Raw genomic sequence first — 27,390 nt, 5'->3', positions numbered from 1 at the left:
TTTTAGGCTCGGAGTCTGAAAACCTGGTGACATTCTGGTGACTCAAAGTGCAAACTTTGGGTAAACTTTCAGGCTTGTGGAACAGGCATGTGCTGAGAACAGGTGAGAGCCGGTGAAATGGCTCCTTTTACTACACCAGTGTTGTCTTCCAGCTGCAGAGCCATGTTCATTCAACATTTGCTGGACTGCAGTACTAAAGCAAGAGCTGCAGAGTTTGGAACGAAGCCTCGGCTGTCATCTTTCTCATTGAAATCATTGATTTAACCTGCTCAGACCAGCAGAGGGCGCTTGTACACCAGCAACAGCTAGGGGGGGACCACAAACTTCTAAAAAACAAAAACACAGGGCCTGGACAGGTGTTAAATAAAACTTTATTGATCAGCTGAACAATAAAGTTTTGTGGTTCATGCTGCTGAAAGCACGCCGTCCTCCTTTCTTTAAAAAGATGCCAGACCACCTGCAGCAGCTGCTCTGAAACACCTGAGCTGCAGGTTCAGTCAACCCGTTAGTTCTGTGGGCGGGACCACCTGATCAGTCATTGATGATCAGTTTCGATTTACTGATGATGATGAAGCTGCTTCCTCAGCGAGCTGCAAGATTGGACGCAGTTGCTCGTCCAACGAGGGGGCGTCGGCCTCATTAATTACATTCCAATCAAATTCAACTCCGCTGTCCAGACCGCACTCCGACTCCGCATCGTCGACACCTGAGAGACCGAGATGGGCAGACGGGTGAGATGGAAAAAGGTGAGAGAAACGGTTAGTGGGAGGAGTCAGTCTCACCTGCAGTGAAGCTCCACCCCCTCTGTGACCTGGTGTTTTCTGAACTTTGAACTCTGACACTTTGAGTCTGTTGAGGAAACTCTGCCTGGAACCACTGCAGGTCTGAGAGCCGCCGCGCATCGCTCACCACCTGACCAATCACAGAGCACAGCTCAGCAGTCTGAAGGATTACATCACAGCAACATGATCCGCACTCACCTACCCACACTGGTTGGTGAGCTCCTCTGCTCGCCAGACGACAGAAGAGGCCAGGGTCCTGGCGGCGGCGAGATTCTCCCCAGCGAATCATGTCAGCCCGATACTGCTCCTTATAAGGTCCAGGACCCATCAGCTGGTCCAGGTCCAGACCATGTTCCTGCAGAACGAGAACCAGGGTGAGGACTAGAACCAGAACCAGCCTTCTTGGTATAGTGTCTGGCTGTGATTTATCAGCTTCAGGTACAGAAGCAGACTGGCAGGTATGATGAGGTGTGACCCTGAATGCGCTATTTCACCTGTGCGAGGTCACCTCACACATGTCTGAGTACGAATATAAGCTGCTGCTGGAGGATGTGGTCCATGAGGTGGTTCCCAGGAACCTTCTGGAGATCAAACCTGCTGCCACACTGGCACATCCTCAATCGTCATCAGCCTGAGCTCACCTGAAGGAGCTCCGAGACCTGGACACCTGGACAGTCACCCACCTTAATTCAGGAGAACCAGTTGGCCGGGGATCTGAACTCATGACCTCCAGGTAAAGTGCAGACATTTGTGTGAAGGTGCATCTGGAGCAGGTGAGTCTCACCTGAGCATACTGCTCCTTTAGGGGTCCAGACAGGCGCAGGATGCAGCAGACGTCAGAGCCCAACCTGCAACAAGTCAAGGTCAGTGCAGTGAGGTAAACAAACATGGACAGGTGTCCAAGTGCTCCAGGGGCCTGTTCTTCGTACCTCGCTTACTACATCCAAGATCAAATGACACATCCAAGATCAAATCATCGCGCTAACTTTGAGCTCGCTAATCCGGTTCTCCGAACGCACCTGTTGTTGACGATTAGTATAGCTGGATGAAGTAATCTGAGATCACTGGGTGGCTTAAAAGGGGCTACGCATCGATAGTAGAAACATTGATCGGCAACCCTGTGATTGGTCGGCGAAGATGTCGAAGGAGCGCGCGCAGTATCTCTCACGGCAGCAGAGCAAGAACTCTTTATTGAGGGATATCAGGAGTTTCAGAGTTTAATTAAAACGCAGGGGAACACTGCAAAGGCTGCAAAAGCAAGGAGAGACGGCTGGCAGAAAGTTGCTGACAAATTAAACTCGTAAGTGATCCGTGATATTACATTATATCATGTGATATTATATTATACCACATTATATTATATTACATCATATCCTCTTTCACATTAGAGCCACAACAGGACCCACTAGAACATGGGAAAAAGTAAAGTGAAATATAAGAATATGCTACAGAATGGTAATATTTATCACTTATATTGCTTTTAGTCTATGACAAGAGACCCTGGAATAATCTGTTTGTTTATAACAGCAACCAAGAAAAGGGCAGAGCAAATAAAGACAGGTGGTGGTCCTGCACCCCTCGTCACACCCCTTTTGTACTGTGACATTTATTGACATTGTGGGTTTTTATGTGTAGTTTGAATAACACTCCATCACTTTTACCTGTTCCCATGCAAGGAGTGACTGAAGCATGCACAGTAAGTCGGGAGTAAGTATATACAGTACAGTAAGTATATATATATAGAGAGAGAGAGAGAGAGAGAGAGAGAGAGAGAGAGAGAGAGAGAGAGAGAAAGGGGGAGGAAGAAAGTAAATAATACCCTCACGGGAGAATCGATATCTCTCTGAGCACACACCGTCGCGCTGAGCTAAAGGATCCTGTCTATCCCGCAATATACGCTAAATTCTGTAAACTCTCCTTATCAATCTTGCACCTTCCTTGCTCGCGTACAAACGGACAGGACATGGCTGCGACAGACTTCCCAAATCCACCTTCGCTTTTATAGCCGTGGTCTCTCATCTTGATTGCACGTAGGAATTTACTATTACTACTCTAAAATATGAATTACATCTGACATGATCTACTACATGTAATAGAATGGTTAATAGTACATTTCCCTTTTTTTCGGAAATGACCTGTATGTATCTGTATGCAATCAATAAAAGAATCAAATACATTATCTTTAGTTACATTGATAATATTTATTTATGGTAAAACAGTGGAGAAATATCGCTGTTGCTTTCGTATAACTGCAGCGGACATACCTGAGTGGCCGCGATCTAATCCTGTTTACATAAAGTAAACCTGCTCCCGAGCAGGCTTACTCTTACGGATCTGTTGCTATGACAGCAAGTCCCAGATGAGCTTCGGAGAACCGAACGATCCAAGATCACGCGAAATCGTCAACATTCAAATCCGGCTAACTTACTTAGCGAGGTACGAAGAACAGGCCCCTGGTGTTTGTGTTTTAAACAACAAACACTCAGAAACACAAATATTTACAACTGCACAGGTACAAGGTTAACATTAAGAAAGGCGGATTTAAAAACTAGATCGTGATATAATGATGATGATGATGATGGCGGTGGGTTATCTTAGTGCAGTTTGTTGTTTTCTGGTTTTAGCTGTAATGGAGCTGAAACTGGGTCCGAAATCTGCTGTGAAAATTGTGTTTCTTTTGCTGAATTTTCCATAAATTACGAATTATTCCAGGTGTGTTTACCTCTTCTGGATCAGCTCCGTCACGTAATCTTTTCCGGACTTCCGCTTCCCGCTGAAGACCAGAACCAGGCTGGGCTCGGAGACCCGGTCCTCCATTGCTGATCAATCCTCTCATTCAGCTCCGCGCGCATCGATCAGCTTCTGTTTATCAGTTCAGATTTCCGGTCGGACCATGACGGACCGGAACCGTAACTGGCCCAGCAGACAGGAACGAACAAAAGCAATGTCCTCCCAGAGCGCAGGTCATCAGTCACCGAAGCTTCATCAGATCAATTATCAATACCAAACCGACCGGCCATCGATCTGCGTCACGTCAAGCTGTTTGTGGACAAAACGGAGCTCCGTTTGCGCGCGCAATAGCGATATTACGGTAACACGTGATCATCGTCAGATGTGGACTGAACCACTGTGTAGGGAGGAGGGGGTGTCTCTGTTTCGTCACTGCTAACGTAAATAAAGAAAGAGCGAGGCAAAAAATAAAAACAAACTTTGATTGAAAATTAAAATTTAAAAAAACAGATACGAGGTGATTTTAGCTAAAAACTAGAAACTTTATATTTAAAAAAATAAAACCAAGCGATCAATGACCAAATCTAATACAACCTTTAACTCAAAAATGGAACAAATTCTAATCCAGGTCAGTCCCGAGTGATTCCTCAGCATTAACCGGACTTTATGGGAGCTTTTCCGTTTCGACGTTCCCGCCGCTCCTGCTTTACTTAGTACGACCCGTCATGACGCCTTCGTGAACCGACGAAGATGGCGGCGCGTGTCCTGGGGAGAGCAGGGAGGCTGGCGGCGGTCGTAAGGAGCTCCGCTGTGCGCGTGAGGGGAAAAAAACTTCAGTTATGCAGCACTTTGTTGATGCCCTCGCTCGGGCGTCTGTGACGTCAGAAAGCGGATTGTTTGAGTGATGATAGAGTAAATAACTTTTTTAGAGTGCTGACCTCTCGCCCAGTTATCCCATGTCCACCTGAGGCGCGTGCGCACAGACAGCTGAGTGGTTGATTAGAAGTTCCCATGAATTCAGCCAGATGTGAGCAGATGTTTCCTGAGCTGTCCTGGCTGATTTCATCCTCTACAGTGACAGTACACTGTATATGTCAGAGATGTATTAGGTTATAAGGCAATGCGTATTTTATATTTCTCACTAATTTTCCCCTATCTCAGTTACTGTGCTGAAGTGTGGGGGAATACATATGCGAGTAATATAAAACCGTTATACTTGTTACAGAAGAAAGTGGTACGAATGGTTCATAATGTTAAATATAGAGAACATACAAATAATCTGTTTATAAAATCGAAATTGTTAAAATTAAAAGATTTAGTGAAATTACAAACATTAATCATGTTAAAGGCAAAAAATAATACATTACCTCTTAAGTTACAAAGTTTATTTGTATTGTGTTCAGGAAGTGGGGACAGTAGAAGGAAATTTTATTTTAAAGATCAGTTTGCTAGGACCACACAAAGGCAAATGTGTCCGACAGTTAGAGGTATAAGAATATGGAATTCTCTTCATGATAATCTTAAGAGTTGTACAAATATACACTGTTTTAAAATGTGTTACATGCTTAAAACAATAACTCAATATGAAGAACACGAAAGTAATCTGGGCTAAATGTGGAAGGAACACTTCTTCTGTGCCATCTAGTAGAATCAGAATCAGAAAGACTTTATTTATCCCCAAGGGGCAATTAAGATACAACAGAGCAGCATGACGTTGAAGATAAGGACAGGGCATAAACAAGCAGTAAGAGTGAGATAATAAATACACAGAATATACATTATATACACAGTTTTAAAATTAAAGTGAGTGAATAGTGAATAAAGTGTCGGCAGTATAAAAAGAGTGTAGAGTAATTTATGTTTATGGGTGTGGGAAATGGTCTTATCAGCAGGAGTTAAAAAGCAGAGTGGCTTTGGTGATAAAGGTGGCTCTCCTCCTCTCAGTCCTGCAGGAAATGCAGCGGAGGCGTCGCCCAGAGGGGAGCCATAGAAATGTAGGGAGGAGAATGTGAGAGGGGTCATTGATGATTTTGGCTGCCTGTCTAAGGGCCTGTTGGCTGAAAACCTGTGCAAGAGTAGTATTTCTGTGGTATTTTATATTAGTAGTATTGTATATTGTTGATTATATTCATTTTTTGTTTTGTTTTGCATTGTTAAATATAGATAAATATTAGAGTGCGCCCACTTGTAAGATTAATTGGAATTCAGATAGGGGGCAGGGGCTAATAAGAATTTGTTTTTCTTCCTGCTCCTTTTCACCCATGGGTGCAGTGGAATGAGGGCTTGTGTGAAGGAAATGAAATAGTGCTGAACCATGTGTGAAACAAAAAATTAAAATGAAATGAAAATGAAAATGGCGTCTTTATGTTAGACACTATACCAGCGGTCGGCAACCCTGGGCACCCGTGCCACAGCTGGCACGCGAAGGGTTAACTGATGGCACGACACGCAGTGTATTAATCTGAGAAGGTGCATTAAAAAATAAATGGCCGGGCCAGCGGTGCACATCGCAAATTAGCTCGCATACACACATTAGTTGTGCCTCTTCTTAATGATGGTATCTTAGCTAACAACCCCAACTACCAGATTCAACTTGTAACTGGCTAAAAATAACTTAGCCTACCAGTGAGAGGGACGTTGCTAGCTGGCAGTTTTTTCCAGCGATGTTCAAATTTCCACATTCCGACACTTCCAATTCTTCAGGGAGCTTTCTGCTCAGCACAGCATCAGCACCGTGGAAATATACGGATACATCCGTAGACTCGAGACAGAATTCACAATGCGTTTTCGGGACTTTCAGGTGTATGGACCAATGTTTTCTTTTCTGATCAAACCAGAAAGGTTTAATGAGCAGCTGGATTTGTCTCGCATTAACTGGCTGGACACAGAGGACATCGAAATGCAGCTGATTGAACTGAAAACCTCGACTCTGTGGGGGTCAAAGTTTGCAGAACTACGAATGCAGCTGGAATCCATAGCTGTGCGTGTTTATGGAGCTTGCATTTTCACCTGCTGGACATCACTACCTGACAAGTTTAACTGTCTTCAGAACATTGCAGAGGCATTACTGACAGTATTTGGTTCTACATATCCGTGTGAGCAGATTTTCTCTCACAGGAAGAGTGTCCTCAGGTAGCCGTGAGAATGCTGGACACTCGGAGACCTGTGTCTCTGAGTGGGAGACCAGAGATAAGATAAGATAAGATAAGATAAGATGGCCTTTATTAGTCCCACAGGTGGGAAATTTGTTTTGTTACAGCAAAAGTGCAAAGTTATGTAGCAGAAATTAGAAAACACTGGAATGCAATAAAATAAAATAAAATACTATGTACAATAGAATAAAATAGAATAGAATAATATATACAATAGAATAAAATAGAAATACAAATACTATATACAACTGAGTAGGAAAATACAAAACACAACTTAGTCAGAAGAAGAATTGCACATATAGCAGTCTTATTGCACATGTGTGGGTTTGTGTGTTTGATCAGCTGCAAAAGTCTTTATTGTGGAGTCTGACAGCAGTGGGGAGGAAAGACCTGCGAAATCTCTCCGTCCCACACCGTGGGTGCCGCAGTCTCCCACTGAAGGAGCTGCTCAGTGCCTTCACAGTCTCATGCATGGGGTGGGAGATGTTGTCCATCAGGGATGACAGCTTAGCCACCATTCTCCTGTCACTCACCACCTCCACTGGGTCCAGAGGGCCTCCCAGAACAGAGCTGGCCCTTCGGATCAGCCTGTTCAGTCTCTTCCTGTCCCCAGCAGAGATGCTGCCTCCCAGCAGACCACACCATAAAAATGGCTGAGGCCACCACAGAGTCATAGAAGGTCTTCAGGAGTGGGCCCTCCACTCCAAACGACCTGAGTCTCCGCAGCAGGTACAGCCTGCTCTGCCCTTTCCTGTAGAGGGCGTCTGAGTTATGAGTCCAGTCCAGTTTGTTGTTCAGATGAACACCAAGGTACCTGTAGCTGTCCACAGCCTCGATGTCCATACCTTGGATGTTCAGTGGTTGCAGTGGAGGATGCTTGTGCCTGCGGAAGTCTACCACCAGCTCCTTGGTTTTACTGGCATTGATCTGGAGGTAGTTCAGCTGGCACCAGTCCACAAAGTCCTGAGTCAGTCCTCTGTACTCCTTGTCGTCCCCATCAGTGATGAGGCCGACTATTGCAGAGTCATCAGAGAACTTCTGCAGGAAGCACTGGGTGGAGTTGTGGGAGAAGTCTGCAGTGTAGATGGTGAAGAGGAACGGAGCCAGAACCGTTCCCTGTGGGGCCCCCGTACTGCAGACGACCCTGTCCGACACACAGCCCAGATCACATTAATATGTGTATCTCTGTGTTAACAAACATACCATATTGGCCCAGTTTATTTTTCTTATCATTGTTGTGAGGAGACCATAAATAGTATTTGCATTTTCTGTTGTACAGTTCATTTGCTGTTATGGATAAAAAGTGTCCTTTTTTTTGTTTCAAAATAGCTGATAACTATTCGCTGATAGCTGCCAACAAATATAATTCTATAAAGTTGTTCTATATAGTGTGTAACTGTTAATATAGAGCGTTATTAAATTTAGTGCTAATGTAATCATATGGCACATTGACTTCTGAGGAAATTTTAGATGGCACTCATCATCAGAAAGGTCGCTTACCCCTGCACTATACAAGCATCATCAGCTAAAATTCATATGAATCTCTGCTACACTTGATGTAAGCTAACTGTGTTCTTTACTTTAGACCGTCACAGTGCAGCAAACTAACCTGTTTATCCTGCTCTAACCTGCAGAGGATTTTAAATAACACAGTTAGTCCGCCTCAGATTGATTTACAGCAGGTTTCATAATATGAAACAGCCGCAGTCTCATTTATAGAAAACGATAAATGAGACTGATCACAGTTTCATCAGAGTAAATAAGCATGCGATTGGTGGTGGTTAGATGAACTTCCTGTCAGGAGATTAATGAGATCAATAAGCCCCAACTCAGTTACACACTTCTTTACCAGAAGGACTCACCTGTCAGGTACATTTTCATGGTTCGAATTGGAAAAGTCCATCAATAAAGAGTCTAACTGATGCTGAATGTAATCAATTGCTCCTTTTACCGGATCGATGAAGTGATTAATCGTATGTGTTTGCAGCTCCAGTTGAGGCTCCACGGGTCAGCGGGTCTCCGCTTCGGGTCGCAGGCCAGCTTCTTTCCGCCCCTTGGAGACGCCATGCTGCCCTCGGGAAGCTTCAATAACCACGTGGCCTTAATCACAGGAGGAGGGACGGGGCTGGGGCGTGCCATGACTGCCACCCTGTCGCAGCTGGGAGCGCAGTGCATCATTGCCAGCAGGTCAGGGGTCACATGACCATAATCTGTTTTAAATCTGATCGTCAGCTCAGGAACTGTAGATTTGAGCACAATGTTTGCAGAGATCCCGCAGAACCAGCTGGTAAAGGTGAAGAGAGGTCCATTTAAACGGAAACGCACCGTTAACTTTAATCTGCCATCTTCCTCTTCCTCATCTGTCCAGCTTCAGTGTCTCCTCTCTCATTAAGAATCATCGTCACACTGAGGTTTACCTCTGAGTTAGTTTGGATAACAGGGAAAACCTGTTTTCATACATGTGACCAGAACTCTAGAGAGCCTCTGAGTTCTCCTCTTCAATAACCCGACTTCATAGATGAGTCGGTGCCTTTTTCATCAGAGCAACACTCGGATCTTCCTCCATCTCCTCTTTAAACCAAGCAGCCACCAGAACTCAAAACGAGCCACGAGCACTGTTTGAACCCTGATTCCATCTTGGTTTGTGCTTCAGGAAGCTGGACATCCTGCAGCGGACAGCTGAGGAGATCAGCAGCCAAACTGGAAACAAGGTCAGAACCAGAATCTGGATCCAGTACCAGACTCTGTGTAGTCTGTGCTGGTCCAAACAAGCTGTGTCTCTTTGTCTTCAGGTGCATGCGGTGCAGTGTGATGTCAGAGATCCTCAGGCCGTCTCTCAATGTGTCGATCAGATGGAAGCTCTGACCGGACTTCCTGATGTAACCACACACACACCAAACACACACCTCTTTCTGGATCTCTCAGGCCCTCATTGGGTGACCCATACCCTAAACCTTCCATCCTGATTGGTGCAGGTAATAATCAACAATGCTGCAGGAAACTTTGTCTGTCCGTCAGAACGTCTGTCACCAAATGCCTGGAAGACCATCACCGACATCGTCCTGAACGGGACAGCGTTTGTGACCTTGGAGCTCGGAAAGAGGCTGATCCAGAACCAGAAAGGTAGAAAAGCCTTTTCCTGTCCAGCTGTTGATTGGCTCTTTAGGCATAGAGTGCTGCCATTTTTGGCATTCGAGACTTCTCTCCGAGATTCTGTTCAGATGTCTTTGACTGTCTCGCTCTGATCATGTGTGTCGGGTATGTTGCTGTCTGGGTTTTTTTGTTGTTTGTTTAGGAGCATCCTTCCTTGCCATCACCACCATATATGCTGAGTCTGGCTCTGGTTTTGTGGTCCCGAGTGCTTCGGCAAAGGCCGGAGTTGAGGCGCTCTACAAGTAGGTTAAATTCCATTTTGATTTTGGAGGTCACTCTGTAAGGTTAGATGACCTTGAACATCACAGCATCACCTGTGGTTAGCATTATTAGTTTTGTTGCTGTGTCTCAGGTCTCTGGCAGCAGAATGGGGGCGCTATGGCCACAGATTCAACATCATCCAGCCTGGACCAATCAGAACAAAGGTGCCACCCACGTGACTGTAGCGGCTGGTGTTTGTTATCTTCAGTTTGTTGTTGTTGTTTATGTTTTTTTGGCTTGTTTGGGGGGTTTCAGGGGGCCTTCAGCCGTTTGGACCCGACTGGAGCCTTCGAGAAGGCCACAATCGACCGCATCCCAACGGGCCGACTCGGCACACCAGCTGAGATCGCAAACCTGGCAGCTTATGTGAGCAGCAACTATGCCTCCTGGATGTCTGGAGCTGTGAGTTTAAAATGACCTGGGGTCAAAGGTCAAACAGTTGTAGGGTTGGATGGTTCATGAGGTGCATTTGCGAGGCGCCACTAATTGGTCAGATTGGACTTCCTGCTGAATGTAACAGGAACTGCGTGTTTGTTTTCAGGTGATTCGGTTTGATGGAGGAGAGTATGTGTCACTCGCAGGAGAGTTTAACGAACTGCGCAGTGTAAGTGTCGCATTGTGTCCCTCTGCCAATTTCACACCTGAATATTCAGTGGCTCCACCTATTCACTGTATTAACATTTATTCAACTCTTTGTGTCTCAGGTGACTCCCGATCAGTGGAAGATACTGGAGGTGATGATCAGAAACACCAAAGGATCCTGAAAGCACTGTGACGCTTGTCATTGGACCACCACAGTCATTCAAATCACTCTCTGCAGTGGTTCCGGCCCCTGCCAGCGACGTAATTATAAATCTGACAGGAGAGTTTAGATAAGTGAATGAATGATCAATCAGCTGATATTCAATACCCAACATGTTAGCTTACAGCTGGTGATAGGCTGTCACATGACTGTTTGCACAGGCTCAGTGTAAATGCTTTTGACAGTTTGATAATAAAAAAGGTAATCTGCTGAGGTCTGGGTTTAATTTACACTGATGTCACGTATTAGGGGTTTTCTCCTCACGCTAGAGTTTTCCTGATGGCGTGTTCATAGAGTTTAGAAGAACACGCTTCAATTGCACAGGACGTCCTGATGCTTCAAACAAACCAACAGAAGCACTGAAAGAGATCAAGAGTCATGGGTCTCTTCATTATCCCCAAGAGGCAGTCAGCAGGAACCACAAAGACCAGGACAGACCAAAACTCCACTGTAAACCAGGAAAGCTTCACGTAAATGGCCTCCTTGACTCTGCGCTCAAACCAGCGTTCCTCCCTGTCCAGGATGTGCACATCCTCATCATTGAAGAGTGTCCACTGGCCTGTAGGTGTAAATAGACTGCAGAGTCCTGGCCTGACGAGGTAGCTCTTCTGTTGTGCCATCCTCTTAGCCAGAGGTTGTTTGGTTTCCCTGATGTATAAATCCTGGCAATCCTCCTGGCCCTTAACAGCGTACACTATGTTACTCTGTTTGTGTCGGGGTGGACCAATTTTTGGTGCAGCGTGTTTTGGGGTTTAAAAGCCACAGAGATGCAATGTTTAGAAAAAATGCGTCTCAACTGCTCCGATACTCCTGACACATATGGGATCACTACAGGTTTTCGCTTGGGCAGTGGTTGTCCTTCTCTCCTGGATCAGCTGGAGCTTTCTTTTGGGGCCTTCCCAGCTTTGACAAAAGTCCAGCTGGGATAACCACATTTACTCAGGGCCTTCTTGATGTGATGTTCTTCTGCTCCCCTGGCCGCTGTGTCTCTGTGGATGGTGTTCGCTCTGTGTTGTAGCGTCCTGATGACACCCAGTTTATGCTCCAGTGGATGATGAGAGTCAAACCTTAGATACTGATCCGTATGCGTAGGTTTACGGTACACATCAGCTTTTAGATCTCCCCCATTACTGATGGAAGTCTAAGAAGGCTAACCTGCCACTTTTCATATCCTCCCTGGTGAATTTGATGTGTCGGTCCACCGAGTTAATGTGAGCTGTGAATTGTGGTACGTCCTGAGTCAGTGATCAATGGTCCTTCATCAATTGGCTTTGTTCTATGGTCATAACAATTTGCATATTAATGATCAAGGAACTGACCTCCCAGGCCATTGTTAATTCAGTGGGCTGGTTTCAGTCATTGTGCAAATGTCCTGTTTATATGATTGGGGAAACCTGTAGTCAGCTGAGACTGAGGAAGTCACCTGGATGAGTGACGAAATGTTTTTCCCACAGAAAACGTCCAGGTGAACAGAATCAACCTTTTGGGATTTCCTTAGCTGGGTGATTGAGCATGCTTCAAGACACTGCACAGATTAATTTTCTAACATGCCTTTATTTGATTATACATTCCCCAAATGCCATATATTTACTCGAGGACTTAAACTGAGCACCACCTGTCATCATAAACAGCTGAAGCTTGGCTGATGCCATGAAGTCAGTGTAGATGGGAAAATTCTCACAGGGATCATGGATATGGATACCTCTGTGGTAACCAAGTTTCTGTGATGGATCTGGAGGAAAGATTTGACACCCTGCAACAGAACCGGTCTGCGACAAACCTGCAACGTTCAGCTGCTCACACCGGAGCAGACACCTGTCCCACAGGCTGATACGAGTCTGAACGTTTACCCAGAACGCACTTTGTAATGTTACTCCAGTAAATTATCAGAAACAGATCAAACATCAGGTACTCGTCTCTGCTCGTCTGTGTCACTGAGATTTTATGCTTACACACTTCAGGGTCATGGAGGGGTGAAGCCTATTCCAGTTGTCATAGGCTGAAAGGTGGAGTACACCTGGACAGGTGGCCAATCTGACACAGTGAGATAAACCAACATTCATGGCAATGGGAGGTTTATTATCACCTGTTAACCTGATGAGGATGTGTTTTGACTGAAGGAGGAACCTGGAGAACCTGAAGAACCTTCAAAGGGACAGGAGAACACGCCTGTTACAGCATCCCTGTGAGGATGATGATAATGAAGGTTTCTGACTTGGTGAGGTGAGGAGGTTCCAGCATGTTCAGCATAAACACAAAAGCTGATTCGTTAAAATGCTAGCATTAAACACACACAGTCTGTGTGTGTGTGTGTGTGTGTGTGTGCGTGTGTGTGTCACCGTGGGAACACTTCTGCAGGAATTCAGCACATCAGTTACCATAGAAACTGTTTCCATAATAGCACCACTCTGTGTGTGTGTGTGTGTGTGTGTGTGTGTGCGCGCGCGAGCGCTGCAGTATTTTATTTTTATCTTCAGGTAATAAAAAAATAAAAAATGATAATAATAATGAAGAGGATGATGACGATGAAGAGTCTCTGACCTGCTTTCTTACAGTTACAGACATCCCATAATAATCGCTGGTCTGCGCTGAAATCTTTTTTTAACAGCAAAACTCTCCCTCGTGCGAACAGGAAGTGTACCGTTGCCATGGAAACGCCGTGGCCGTCTAACAGGTGATTTCTATTAAAATGAAGCAGCGGAACTAAAAGCAGAGCTTCAGTCTGATCAGGTTATTGATCAGGGAGAAATGTTTCAAATGTCCGGTTGTGCCGTTAACCGGCGGTGGGGGTTGGGGGTAGGGGGGGTGAATCCGCTGTGAGCCGCTGAGACTGAGGAGGAAGAGGAGGAGGAAGACGCACAGGAGGAGGAGGAGCGGCTCCGTCAGTCCGTCGGTAAACAGCATCGGTCGGTGACGGACTCAGACGGTCGGTGAGCCGATGAAGAGGAGGCTTCTTCATACCTAGGTAAGAACACCAAACACACCTTTATCAGCTCCATCACTGCAGCTCTGCTCTATCTTCATCATCGTCATCGCCACCAGCATCGCCGCTCCCGGGCCCGGTACCCCGCGCGTGCGTGTGTGGGTCTGTTTGATCGCCGTGATGCCTCCAGATGTTTGAGGATGATGATGATGAAGCTATAGAAACATCATTTATCTTCATCTTGGAACACGCGCACGCGTGTTGCGATGGCACACGCGCGTGCACGTGTCTCACGCGTGTGTAAATATAGAACCGCGTGCGTCAGAGCAGCGCAGTGACGTAGAAACCGAGAGATCCGCATTCCTCCACAGCTCACCTTCATCATCATCATCATCATCATCATGAGCGGGAGGTTCCACCTGTGTGCCAGGTGACAGCAGGAACACGTGACGCAATCAGTAATCTATCGATCAGGGATTGCTCTCTAATAATGTTCTGTACTACTACACGGTATACTGCTGTAGAAATACTACCTCACGCACAGAGACACACAAACACACATGCACACACAAACAAAGAGACACGCACACACACACATACATTTTTTTTCATATGTTAGTGAGGACATAATTGACGTAATGCTTTCCCTAGCTGCAGTGGCGTGTCTAGAAATTTTTTGTTGGGGGGGCCAGGTAGGGGCACAGATTTGGAGAAGGGTGGCAGATGTAATTGGCAGATAATGTTAAAAAAAAAATTCCACCAACCGTTAACCATAATTCAATAACCCTATAAACCTAATAACTGAATGTGCTTTTAACTCTTATTAGAATGAGATTTTAACCACTACGGTGCAAAGTTTTTAGATACTGCGCTGATAATGTACAAGAGATACAATCAGTGCTTTGTCAGTGTTTATTCAGCATTCAAGGACAGCAATATTTGCATAGTATTTTTACGGAAATATAGTACACATATGTTTTGGGCAAAAACATTTTTGAATATTAAAATACGAACATTTTTAACATACAATTGGCAAATTAGCCAATGCAAAACTTTATCTGCCTATTAAAAAAAGAAGATAATCTTCTTACAAACTGGTGTTTGATTTTGAAACAGGAAAAAAGTGGGGAAACAAATGAAAAGAAGTAAATACTTTCTATGCTGCCTTATGGTAAACTTTGGTAATACTGATGTATAAAGAACAACACTGGCTGATGATGAAATACAGTCAGCTGGCATGGTGACACTGCCAGTATTAACCTGCAGGGCTGGACTGGGACAAAAAAATCGGGCATTTTGACTACAGACCGGCCTACCAGGTATTAAAGCCATAAAGCCTTTGAATGAAGACAAACGCTGTTGTGACAGTGATGTACACTGTCTTGTTGGTATATGTATGATCTCTATACAATTTACGTCAAATAAAAACTTTGTTCGCAAGATTCAGATAATTATTTAATAAGAGCTAGATATTTTAAATGAGAATAAGAAAGAAAAGTATATCTTTGTGCTCCCTTTCCCTGTTAATGCCCTACCTGGCCCCCTGGCATAACTTTGCTAGACCCGCCCCTGCACAGTTACCAGCTGTCTGCTACGAAGAAAAGGATCCTGCTGTTATTTGTCTCTCAGAAACGGTTCATAACTTCCCTTCAACTCATTCATGTCACCTAAAAGGTAAACCTGTTTCTCCATCATTGTTCAGCTCTGATGATTCAGTAAGGACATCTCCTGGTTTCATCTTCATGTTTCCCTCTCACCACATATCCAAACCGATATCATGACCAGCAGCTTTTACAGCTGTGGCTCCAGCAAACATCAGCTGATACTAGAAATTAATATTAAATAAATTCTAACAACAGCTGACCAAGCTTAAACGTGCTGCTGTTGTTTAGCGTGACATCCACTGGTTTCCTCTTTCTGGTGCAAAGTGGGCGATAAACAAACAAGACAGAAAAGCCGATCAGCTGATCATTGATCAGTTTCATGATTGAAGTAGCAACAGGAGAGGGAGGGGGAGAGAATGAGAGGAGAAGAGGCAGCTGTGCAGCATAAAGACAGAATAACTCCAGCTGTGTCTTTTTTTCATTATAGTTAAAGTACGGGACAAACTGCGTCTCTTCTCAGCTCAATACGAAACATGTAATATTTTCTCTGAATGCGGGACGATTCCGTTTTTTACAGGACGGTTGGAAACTCTACTAACTAACCTTATGAATAAAATAAAGTTCAACATCAGTAACATCACAGCACCCACCCAGCTGTACAGAAACTCCTTCATGCTAGCTAGCACGCAGTACAAGTTATTGTAACTGAATGTAAAAAGTCAGCACAACGAGAATAAACTCCACCTAAACTTGGTTTATATCTGACCCAGATAGACTGCAGGTCATAACTTCTTACCTGAAGTTCAGTTCACCTGACAATCGGACTGGCGGCTGCCTCGGGTCTCTGCTCCTGCCTCCCCTTCCCTCATCCACCTGCTGGCCTCTGTGGAAGCTCCGACATAGCGAACACCAAACAACTGAGTTTTTTTACACATCGGCCAGCATCTGGACAATCCACCACTTCTCATTGTTCATGCCATTACAAAATAAATAAATAAAGAAGTCATCCGCCCACCGGGCAAATGCCCGGTATGCCCGATGGCCAGTCCAGCAATGTTAACCTGTTAATCTGTCACCGAAAAATTGTTTTCTGTGGTGCCGTCTTTCGTGCTTGGCTCTCCTACCTTTGCTAACATGACGCTCATAGTGCAGAAGCCGATGTTGCATTCACTTACACTCAGATATCTGAGCTTCACTGTGAAAACATAATCGTACATTTGATATTTCATTGAATTTTATTGTTTTAGCTTCGGGGTGACACCTGGGGTGGCCAGTCTGGTTGGGGGGGTGGCCTGTGCCCCCCAGGCCACCCCGCTGGACACGCCACTGCCTAGCTGCTTACCCTCAGCCTAAACCTAACTATAACCTAACTGTAAGCCTGACTTGAAAACCACGTTTTGAACCTCAGAAATGTCTTCAAACTTGTGGGGACGGGCATTTTGTCTCCATAAGTGACTGATGGTCCCCACAAGTATTGTAGCATGCCAATTTATAAAAATGCACACACACAAACAACAGCCTGTTTTTGTGTTTTATTTCCTTCAGAGTCAGCTTGTCATCTCAATATCTTTGCATTATTGCTTCATGAAACAGTTGCATGTAACAGCTGCACACACATTGGTCTATCCGACCTTCATCAGGTCACAGGTGAACACCCTGCACTCCTATATGCAGTACATACACTGTCACTTGGTGTTCGTCTCTCTGCCGTAGAGTATCACTCCCTGTTCCTGTTCCAACACAGTGGTGTTTTTCTGTAGTTTATCTGTGTAGCAATTTAATAAAAAATTTATAGTAACTTCTTATTTCATAGTGTAATCTTCACGTGCTTCCTCTGAAACACACTCTTGGTATATTTACTCAGTAATTTATATTCAGTATTGGGAAGGTTACGTTTAAAATGTATTCCACTACAGATTACAGAATACATGTCCCAAAATGTATTTTGTAACGTATTCCGTTACATTACTCAATGAGAGTAACGTATTCTGAATACTTTGGATTACTTCATATATTATCAAGCTTTTTACAACTACAGGGTGGGCCATTTATATGGATACCTGAAACTACGGATACTGGATGCCTGTGCTGGCATTTCTCCTGCGGTGTTGCTATCAGTGTGTGAAGAGTGGGAGAAGAAGCTTGCATTGACAATCCAACACAATGGGCAGCACATTGAACATATTTTATAAGTGGTCAGAAACTTGTAAATAACTCATGAAAGAATAAAGTTACGTTGAAACCAAGCACACCATTGTTTTTCTTGTGACATTCCCAATAAGTCTGATGTGTCACATGGCCCTCTTCCTATTGAAAAAACAAAAGTTGTATCCAAGATGGCCGACTTCTAAACGGCCACCATGGTCACCACCCATCTTGAGGAGTTTGCCCCCTCACATATACTAATGTGCCACAAACAGGGCTTTAATATCACCAACCATTCCCATTTTATTATGGTGTATCCATATAAATGGCCCACCCTGTACATGAATGTACTTTTGCTGTGTGATTTATTACTATTACTGAAGGCTACTCGCCATACCAATAGCAACTAGATTTTTAAATCTTAATATAAAATAAGTAACAGTAGGGTGGACATTAGGTAAGGCTGCACTTTTTGCAGTGATCTCATACAGAAAACTATTCGGCGAGTATATAAAACAGGTCCGCGGCTCCGAACCGTAGTAAAGGGACCTCTGGCTAATACGTTGGGTTCGTGTCGGGCTCGTAGCCGGAAACTAGCTTTACTTTGTTGTCTGGGTCAACTTTCCTAGTGAGAGACAGAGAGAGGCGTTGAAAGGCTGCTCCAACGGAACTTACTGTTTGGGAGGAAAACACGAACACAGTGTACAGTCGAGTCTTAATAGCTTACTTACAACTGGGCTCGTCAGGCACTCTTTTTGGCTGCAGTGGTTATTATTATATTTACATGCTTCCATCTCCTGTTTCTGCTCTGTGACAGCTCGTATTTTTCCACTCTCCTTTTTCTCCCTCGCGCTCACAGACACATCATGGGTATGGCAGTCCATTCTCCCTGCAGCGCGGACTACACTGCCCATGAGGCTACATTCTTTAGGGCTATGCCTGTAACACTCTGCCTATTGCCTTCATATTAAATCAGTTTTTGAACAATAATTTTTAAAAATATTTCTTCACGTCGTTATGCGGGCTGCAAGTAGAGGTGACATGGGCCGCGAGATTGAAACACAGGCATTAGAGCCTCTTAATGCGTGTTTTGTTTGGGTTTCCACTGGCGTGGAATTACCAGAAATAGAGAGGGGACAGCCTAACATATGAAACAGGAAAAGACCGCCATGTAATCCATTTATTTAGAAAAAAGTAACTGTAATCTGAATACCACCTTTTTAAATGGTAACTGTAAAATAATACAGTTACCGTTACCATGGAATACAGTTACTCATATTTGTATTTTAAATCTGTAACGGCGGTACATGTATTTCGTTACTCCCCAACACTGTTTATATTCACTACTGTTTCTTTAGGGTTTCGCTAGCTTAGCTTAGCTCGTAGCCGACTCGCTAGCAGCATGGCCTCTTCACCTGTCTCTCCTGCACTTTCCTGCTCATTGTGTCAGATGTTTAGTTACTCCTCGGCCTCCTTTAGCAGTAATGATACTTGTAATAAATGTAGCCTATTTGCAGCTCTGGAGGCCAGGATTACTGAATTGGAGACTCAGCTTTGCACCCTTGAAAAATCCGTAGCTAGCCAGGCCCCTGTAGCCGGTGCAGCCGAAGATTGTGTAGGCCCTACTAGCTGTCCCCTGGGAAACTGGCCCGGGCAGCCGGGGAAGCAGTATGGCTGGGTGACGGTGAGGAGGAAGCATAGTCCCAAACAGAAGCCCCAGGTACACCACCAACCTGTTCATGTGTCTGACCGTTTTTCCCCACTCGGCGACACACCCGCCGGGGGTCAAACTCTGGTAATTGGTGATTCTGTTCTCAGACATGTGAAGCTAGAGACACCGGCAACCATAGTCAATTGTCTTCCAGGGGCCAGAGCAGGCGACATTGAGGGAAATTTAAAACTGCTGGCTAAGGGTAAACGTAAATTCAGTAAAATCATAATTCACGTCGGCAGTAATGACACCCGGTTACGCCAATCGGAGGTCACTAAAATCAATATTGAAAATGGAGTGTAACTTTGCCAAAACAATGTCAGACTCTGTAGTTTTCTCTGGTCCCCTCCCCAATCAGACCAGGAGTGACATGTTTAGCCGCATGTTCTCCTTAAATTGCTGGCTGTCTGAGTGGTGTTGACAGGGGATTTCTTTAAATCACCCTGCCGCTCTTTCTTTAGCCAAGACTCCTGAGTTTAGAAAACACAAACACTGCAGTTCTTTCACTCGCGAGGGCAGCCATGAACACAGGATCTGCGTCTATTGACTGTCCACGTCCTTTATTTATACAAGATGTTCCTGTGTGTGTGTGTGTGTGTGTGGTGTACAAAGGTAACAACGTCATTAAGAGCAGCGGGTTTTTCCCCTTCTCTTCATTTGCATGTTCTCGTAAAAGAGCTGAGCTTGGTCTTCTCTACATCTAAATGTTCAGAACGACAGGATGCGGTTAGTATCTGCATAAGTTCATCACACAAGTTACTAGGCAAAAGGTTATTTAAGTTTCAGCTTTGCAACCATACTCCCCCCGGAACCCAAAGACTTTGGTTTCCCGGACGCTGCCCGGCGGGTCATGGGAATAACGCCGCCGGATCGCTAGTTGGCATCGTTTATGGTCGGAACTACGACGGTATCTGATCGTCTTCGAACCTCCGACTTTCGTTCTTGATTAATGAAAACATTCTTGGCAAATGCTTTCGCTTTCGTCCGTCTTGCGCTGGTCCAAGAATTTCACCTCTAGCGGCACAATACGAATGCCCCCGGCCGTCCCTCTTAAACATGTGCTTAATCACAAATAATGAAAGGATACATTTCATGTAGCTGATCACATATATACAATTTTCTCTTGACAGGTGTCCAAAATGGAAAATTGGCAAACCTTCTGGAGGAAACCTGGTCTTGTTAGGAGAGACGGCATCCATCCCACTTTGGATGGAGCAGCTCTCATTTCTAGAAATATAGACAAATTTATTAACCCCCCAAAATATGACTATCCAGAGTTGGGACCAGGAAGCAGAGTTGCAGTCTTACACGCCTCTCTGCAACTTCCTTCCTCCTGCTACCCCCCCAAAAACCCATCTCCATTGAGACTGTGTCAGCTCCCAAACAGACAAAAAACAAACTAAAAACCAACAACAAGCAACTTAAACATGAATAATCACAAAGAACGAACAATACAGTATCCACATCTGAACCATTGAGTAAAACAGTGAAATGTGGATTATTAAATATTAGGTCTCTCTCCTCCAAGTCTCTGTTAGTACATGACTTAATAATTGATCAACAAATCGATTTACTCTGCCTTACAGAAACCTGGTTGCAGCAGGATGATTATGTTACTTTAAATGAATCAACACCCCTGAGTCACTCTAACTACCAGAAATCTTGAAGCACAGGCCGTGGGGGCGGTGTGGCAGCAATTTTTCACACCAGCCTATTAATTAACGAAAGACCAAGACAGACTTTTAATTCATTTGAAAGCCTGATGCTTAGCCTTGTCCACCCCAGCTGTAAAACTCAGAAACCAGTCTTACTTGTTATCATCTATCGTCCACCTGGGCCTTACACAGAGTTTCTCTCTGATTTCTCAGACTTTTTATCTGATTTAGTGCTCAGCTCAGATAAAATAATTATTGTGGGTGATTTTAACATCCATGTAGATGCTATAAATGACAGCCTCAACATGGCATTTAATCTGTTATTAGACTCAATTGGCTTCTCTCAAAATGTAAAAGAACCCACCCACCACTTTAATCACACTAGATCTTGTTTTAACATATGGCATAGAAACTGAACATTTAACAATGTTTCCTGAAAACCCTCTGCTGTCTGATCATTTCCTGATAACATTTACATTTACAATAATTGATTACACAGCAGTGTAGAGTAGATTTTATCACAGTAGATGTCTTTCTGAAAGCGCTGTAACTAAGTTTAAGAATATAATCCACCCACTGTTATCATCTTCAATGCCCTGTACCAACATAGAGCAGAGCAGCTATCTGAACGCTACTCCAACAGAGGTCGATTATCTTGTTAATAATTTTACCTCCTCACTACGCATTTACCTCTGGATACTGTAGCTCCTGTGAAAACTAAGGCCTCAAATCAGAAGTACCTGACTCCGTGGTATAATTCTCAAACACGTAGCCTAAAGCAGATAACTCGTAAGCTGGAGAGGAAATGCCGTGTCACAAATTTAGAAGATCATCATTTAGCCTGGAGAAATAGTTTGTTGATTTATAAGAAAGCCCTCCGCAAAGCCAGAACATCTTCCTATTCGTCACTGATTGAAGAAAATAAGAACAACCCCAGGTTTCTCTTCAGCACTGTAGCCAGGCTGACAAACAGTCAGAGCTCTACTGAGCCAACAATCCCTTTAACGTTAACTAGTAATGACTTCATTAACTTCTTCATGAATAAAATTTTTATCATTAGAGAAAAAATTACCAATAATCATCCCACAGATGTAATATTATCTACAGCTACTTTTAGTACCATTGATGTTAGACTCTTTTTCTCCAATTGATCTTTCTGAGTTGGCTTCAATAATTACTTCCTCCAAACCATTGTGGTCGCAAATTTTGAAGCCATTCTGATAACCTTCTTCTACCAACGATGTGGAGATCCAAATCCAATTAAAACCAAGACTCTCAAAAAGATGCTCTGTAAAAGAGTAGAATTCTTGGAACAGAGTTTAATACACTGAATCATATGAACAGCAGGAAAAATACATACAGACATTTAGCAAGAGAATTACATAGCAGAAAGCAAGCAAAGCAAAACCCCAGGGTGTACAGCCTTAAGCACAGACAGCAGAGCAACACAGAGATGGACAGGTAGCAGCAGCAGGAGGAAAAGAGCTCTGGGGGCGTCCTCTGGTCCCCTAATATAGGGACCAGTATCCCCGCCCCCTGCTGCTGGGTAACTTTCCCACGCACCCAGGAACAGCTGCTGGGGTCAGATACCGGCCAGAGTTCACACCTGGCGCTGGCTGAGGGCCCGGTCCAAAGTGACACCAATAGGTTAACCCTTTGCTTTACCCTCTGACAATAGGTCACAACATGGTCAAAGGTCACACATTAGTACAGCAAGTAGCATAGTTTTTGTGATAATCTTATGATATTAATGTGAATAATACTTGGCCTAACTACATCAAATATATGAGTTAAATGCATTACATAAAAATAAACACTCCAGTGTAGGTTTATAGTGTGTGTGTGTACATGACAGTGATCTCATTATGTTGTTTTCAGTATCTCTGCTACCATGTAACATTTATTGTGTGCGTGTGTGTGTGTGTGTGTTTATACCGTATGATATTTTATTGTGATGTGTTCAGGATCTCTGTTACAATGTTACTGTTTTGGTTGTGCTGCATTAAAGATGTTAAATTAATTAATTATTAAGTAAATTATTCAGGAGAATTCTCCCCTCACCTAACTGCCCTGTTACTGTACCAACTTAATAAACCTCGGTGAAGCAAAAATGTCTTGTGCTTAAGACTCTACATGAAAGTTAAAATATATATGTTCAGTGCGCATAGATATATAGTGTATATAGTTACATAGTTATACATATCAAACAAAAATCCACCACACCATCAACGTGTCTTTTAGACCCCATTCCTACAAAACTGCTCAAAGAAGTCCTGCCATTAATTAATGCTTCAATCTTAAATATGATCAACCTATCTCTAATAATCGGTTATGTACCACAGGCCTTCAAGCTGGCTGTAGTTAAACCTTTACTTAAAAAGCATCTCTAGACCCAGCTGTCTTAGCTAATTATAGGCCAATCTCCAACCTTCCTTTCATATCAAACATCCTTGAAAGAGTAGTTGTCAAACAGCTAACAGATCATCTGCAGAGGAATGGCTTATTTGAAGAGTTTCAGTCAGGTTTCAGAGCTCATCACAGCACAGAAACAGCTTTAGTGAAGGTTACAAATGATCTTCTTATGGCCTCTGACAGTGGATTCATCTCTGTGCTTGTCCTGCTAGACCTCAGTGCTGCGTTCGATACTGTTGACCATAATATCGTATTAGAGCGATTAGAACATGCTGTAGGTATTACAGGTACTGCGCTGCAGTGGTTTGTATCATATCTATCTAATAGACTCCAATTTGTACATGTAAATGGAGAGTCCTCTTCACACACTGAGGTCAACTATGGAGTTCCACAGGGTTCAGTGCTAGGACCAATTCTGTTTACATTATACATGCTTCTCTTAGGCAGCATCATTAGAAGACAGTATACATTTTCACTGCTATGCAGATGACACCCAGCTCTATCTGTCCATGAAGCCAGAAAACAGACACCAACTAGAAAGTGCATTTTCTGAAGAAACTGCAGTGTGAATGCTTGAATCTGAATGTATGCACTGAAATAAATTAATTGCTGAATTTTAAATTAAAAATGTTGAATGAGATGAAAAATACAGAAATTTGCACCTGAAAACAAAAGTGCTGAACTGCTAAAAGCTGATTGTTACACATAAGAAGAAGTTGGAAAAGAGCTGAAAATGTTTTAAATGTAAATTAGAAAAACCTAAGTAATGAGAAAAGAAAATTTAGAGTCAGAAAACATCTGAATGAATATTAAAAGTTCATATGTTTTGAATGACTGAATGACTAGAATGTGATCCCTCCACTTGGATCCACACAGTTTAAAAAGTTTAAATCTCTGAGGTTTGAAAGACACTGTGTTGTAAAGAGAACAACGATGGCTTCGTTTTGAGTGTAAAATGATGGCTGTAGAGCAAACACTGTGGACACAGCAGGAGTTGAAAGAGAAGTGTTTAAGATGAATCTTGGCACAGTGAGAGACAGAGCTCGTTAGGCAGGCAGGTGTGAGCCTGGTTGCTATAGTGACTGCACCCAATGGCTCCATACACACGGACACAGACATGCACCTCACTTTTGCTGCTTAAAATGAACAGAAAAGTCAGCCCCAAACAAATCGTTCCCAAAAGAAAAGTACAAGTCGTATTGACAAAATTCTTTCACCGTGAGCACCACCAATGTCCAGTCTACCTAATTCTCAGTTTTCATGCCTGTGGAGTTTATTATATGGACGTGGTGACAGTGTAAAAACACCATGCTCTTCTGATTTTCAAACGAACCTTCTGAGCCATTTTAACATTAGAGTCTATGGAGGAGTTGGAGGGAGGAGGCTGTGCTTTGGTGACATTTATGAAAGAACCATAACACCTAGGACAATAGTAAACACATTGGATGAAAGAGGACAGCGATGGCTACGTTTTGAGGGTAAAATCATACCTGTAGAGCAAACGCTGCGGACACAGCAGCAGTTTTAAAAAAGATTTTAAGATTAATTTTTTTGCTCCTCTCACTCTAGCAGTTGAGCTGTCTCACTCTAGCCCCAACATTCCGTCCCATACACACCCATTATAAACTCTGAAACGGGTGAAAAAATATCATGAAACTTAAACTGGAACTGAAGAAAAAGTATAATAGATATTGAAAAGATAAATACAAGTTGAATAGTTGAATGTCTTGTCTTCGTTTTAAAGTTTGAATGGTGGTTCTATGTCAACGTATGTGGAAGTAGATACAGTTTAAAGAGGAGTGAGTTGAAGAAGAATTTGAAGGGTCTCCCCATTGAAATACATGGGAAATTTTTGTTGAAAAAAGTTGAATAATTTTAAAAATATAAATGTTATAAATGAGAAAAGTAGAAGCAGTCATGTCCAAAAGAAGAGGAATCTAACAGTGTTTGAATGGTTTTTCTAAGTTGAACGGTTTTGAAGGAGTTAGATGCCAAAAAACGTACGGAAGATGCTATAATAACTAGAAAGTGCATTTTCTGAAGAAACTGCAGTGTGAATGCTTGAATCTGAATGTGTGCACTGAAATGAATTAATTGCTGAATATTAAGCCAAAAATGTTGAATGAGCTGGAAAATACAGAGTTTTTAACCTGAAAACAAAAGTGCAGAACTTTTGAAAGCTGATGTTCACACAAAAGAAGTTGGAAAATAGCTGAAAAGTTTTTAAATTAAAATTTGGAAAACCTAAGAAATGAGAAAAGAAAATTTAGAGTCAGAAAACATCTGAATGAATATTAAAAGTTCATATTCTTTGAATCACTGAATGACTAAAGTGTAATCCCTCCACTTGGATCCACACACTTTTAAAGGTTTACATCTCTGAGCTTTGAAAGACATGCTGTTGGAAAGAGAACAACGATGGCTTCGTTTTGAGGGTAAAATGATGGCTGTAGAGCAAACACTGTGGACACAGCAGCAGTTGAAAGAGAAGTGTTTAAGATGAATCTTGGCAGAGTGAGAGAGAGCTCGTTAGGCAGGCAGGCAGGTGTGAGCCTGGTTGCTATAGTGACTGCACCCACTGGCTCCATACACACGCGCACAGACATGCACCTCACTTTTGCTGCTTAAAATGAACAGAAAAGTCAGGTCGAAACAAATCGCTCCCAAATGAAAAGTACAGGTCCTATTGACAAAATTCTTTCACCGTGAGCGACAGCAATGTCCAGTCTACCTAATTCTCAGTTTTCATGCTTGTGGAGTTTATTATATGGACGTGGTGACAGTGTAAAGACAGCCTGTACTTCTGGTTTTCAAACGAACCTTCTGAGCCATTTTAACATTAGAGTCTATGGAGGAGTTGGAGGGAGGAGGCTGTGCATTGGTGACATTTATGAAAGAACCATAACACCTAGTACAATAGTAAACACATTGGATGAAAGAGGACAGCGATGGCTACGTTTTGAGGGTAAAATCATACCTGTAGACCAAACACCGTGGACACAGCAGCAGTTTTAAAAAATATTTTAAGATGAATTTTTTTGCTCCTCTCACTCTAGCAGTTGAGCTGTCTCACTCTAGCCCCAACATTCCGTCCCATACACACCCATTATAAACTCTGAAACGGCTGAAAAAACATCATGAAACTTAAACTGGAACTGAAGAAAAAGTATAACAGATATTGAAAAGATAAATACAAGTTGAATAGTTGAATGTCTTGTCTTCGTTTTAAAGTTTGAATGGTGGCTCTATGTCAATGTATGTGGAAGTAGATACAGTTTGAAAATGAGTAAGTTGAAGGAGGATTTGAAGGGTCTCCCCATTGAAATACATGGGAAATTTTTGTTGGAAAAAGTTGAATAAAATTAAAAATATAAATTTTAAAAATGAGAAAAGTAGAAGCAGTCATGTCCTAAAGAAGAGGAATCTAATGGTGTTTGAATGGTTTTTCTAAGTTGAACGGTTTTGAAGGAGTTAGATGCCAAAAAACGTACGGAATGTGGTTAAGATAATAATAACTAGAAAGTGCATTTTCTGAAGAAACTGCAGTGTGAATGCTTGAATCTGAATATATGCACTGAAAAGAATTAATTGCTGAATTTTAAGTTAAAAATGTTGAATGAGATGAAAAATACAGAAATTTTCACCTGAAAACAAAAGTGCTGAACTGCTAAAAGCTGACAAGCACAGAGAAGAAGTTGGAAAATAGCTAAAAATGTTTTAAATGTAAATTAGAAAAACCTAAGTAATGAGAACAGAAAATTTAGAGTCAGAAAACATCTGAATGAATATTAAAAGTTCATATTCTTTGAATCACTGAATGACTAAAATGTGATCCCTCCACTTGGATCCACACAGTTTTAAAACTTTACATCTCTGAGCTTTGAAAGACACAGTGTTGGAAAGAGAAGAACGATGGCGACGTTTTGAGGGTAAAATGATGTCTGTAGAGCAAACACTGTGGACACAACAGCAGTTGAAAGAGAAGTGTTTAAGATGAATCTTGGCACAGTGAGAGAGAGAGAGCTCATTAGGCAGGCAGGTGTGAGCCTGGTTGCTATAG

General features: G+C 43.0%; 3 protein-coding genes across 6 annotated transcripts in view; 2 read left to right on the top strand and 1 right to left on the bottom strand.

Annotated features, from left to right (window-relative positions):
• Positions 1-353: 353 nt before the first annotated feature.
• pmvk (phosphomevalonate kinase) lies at positions 354-3,794 on the bottom strand. 2 transcript variants are annotated; one of them, XM_031758441.2, is made up of 5 exons: positions 3,505-3,794; positions 1,567-1,630; positions 981-1,137; positions 783-912; positions 354-706 (listed from the first exon to the last, which is right to left on the bottom strand). In XM_031758441.2, exons 1-5 carry the CDS (start codon positions 3,597-3,599, stop codon positions 661-663), a joined length of 492 nt encoding a protein of 163 aa, XP_031614301.1. In that variant the 5' UTR covers positions 3,600-3,794; the 3' UTR covers positions 354-660. The 2 variants fall into 2 exon arrangements, with proteins under 2 accessions (XP_031614301.1, XP_031614300.1); XM_031758440.2 differs by having other exon boundaries at positions 985-1,137.
• A 230-nt stretch (positions 3,795-4,024) lies between these two features.
• decr1 (2,4-dienoyl CoA reductase 1, mitochondrial) lies at positions 4,025-11,093 on the top strand. Of its 2 annotated transcripts, none has more exons than XM_031758439.2 (10): positions 4,025-4,322; positions 8,652-8,851; positions 9,318-9,375; positions 9,457-9,543; positions 9,640-9,787; positions 9,960-10,059; positions 10,170-10,242; positions 10,334-10,480; positions 10,620-10,682; positions 10,783-11,093. In XM_031758439.2, exons 1-10 carry the CDS (start codon positions 4,263-4,265, stop codon positions 10,840-10,842), a joined length of 996 nt encoding a protein of 331 aa, XP_031614299.1. In that variant the 5' UTR covers positions 4,025-4,262; the 3' UTR covers positions 10,843-11,093. The 2 variants fall into 2 exon arrangements, with proteins under 2 accessions (XP_031614299.1, XP_031614298.1); XM_031758438.2 differs by having other exon boundaries at positions 4,183-4,328.
• A 2,453-nt stretch (positions 11,094-13,546) lies between these two features.
• LOC116327106 (ankyrin repeat domain-containing protein 34A) overlaps positions 13,547-27,390 on the top strand; it is a 37,323-nt gene continuing 23,479 nt past the window's right edge. For both annotated transcript variants that reach the window (XM_039619095.1, XM_039619096.1), the window contains exon 1: positions 13,547-13,845. The gene's annotated coding sequence lies outside the window, so the exon portion shown is untranslated. The remainder of the gene's footprint in view (positions 13,846-27,390) is intronic.

The sequence above is a fragment of the Oreochromis aureus genome, linkage group 11 (assembly GCF_013358895.1).
Source record: "Oreochromis aureus strain Israel breed Guangdong linkage group 11, ZZ_aureus, whole genome shotgun sequence".
NCBI classification, from domain to species: Eukaryota; Metazoa; Chordata; class Actinopteri; order Cichliformes; family Cichlidae; genus Oreochromis; species Oreochromis aureus.
The sequence above is the reverse complement of the archived record's forward strand: the minus strand, read 5'-3'. Positions and strand labels throughout refer to the sequence as shown.

Bases quoted from the DNA above. Each gene is read 5' to 3' on its own strand.
- decr1 (XM_031758438.2), top strand. From the start codon at position 4,263: ATGGCGGCGCGTGTCCTGGGGAGAGCAGGGAGGCTGGCGGCGGTCGTA. The intron at 8,852-9,317 runs GTCAGGGGTCAC...TTTGTGCTTCAG, and splicing joins CAGTGCATCATTGCCAGCAG to GAAGCTGGACATCCTGCAGC. The intron at 10,243-10,333 runs GTGCCACCCACG...GGGGGGTTTCAG, and splicing joins CTGGACCAATCAGAACAAAG to GGGGCCTTCAGCCGTTTGGA.
- pmvk (XM_031758440.2), bottom strand. From the start codon at position 3,599: ATGGAGGACCGGGTCTCCGAGCCCAGCCTGGTTCTGGTCTTCAGCGGG. The intron at 1,138-1,566 runs GTGAGACTCACC...CTCGTTCTGCAG, and splicing joins TAAAGGAGCAGTATGCTCAG to GAACATGGTCTGGACCTGGA. The intron at 913-984 runs GTAGGTGAGTGC...GTGATTGGTCAG, and splicing joins GAGCTCACCAACCAGTGTGG to GTGGTGAGCGATGCGCGGCG.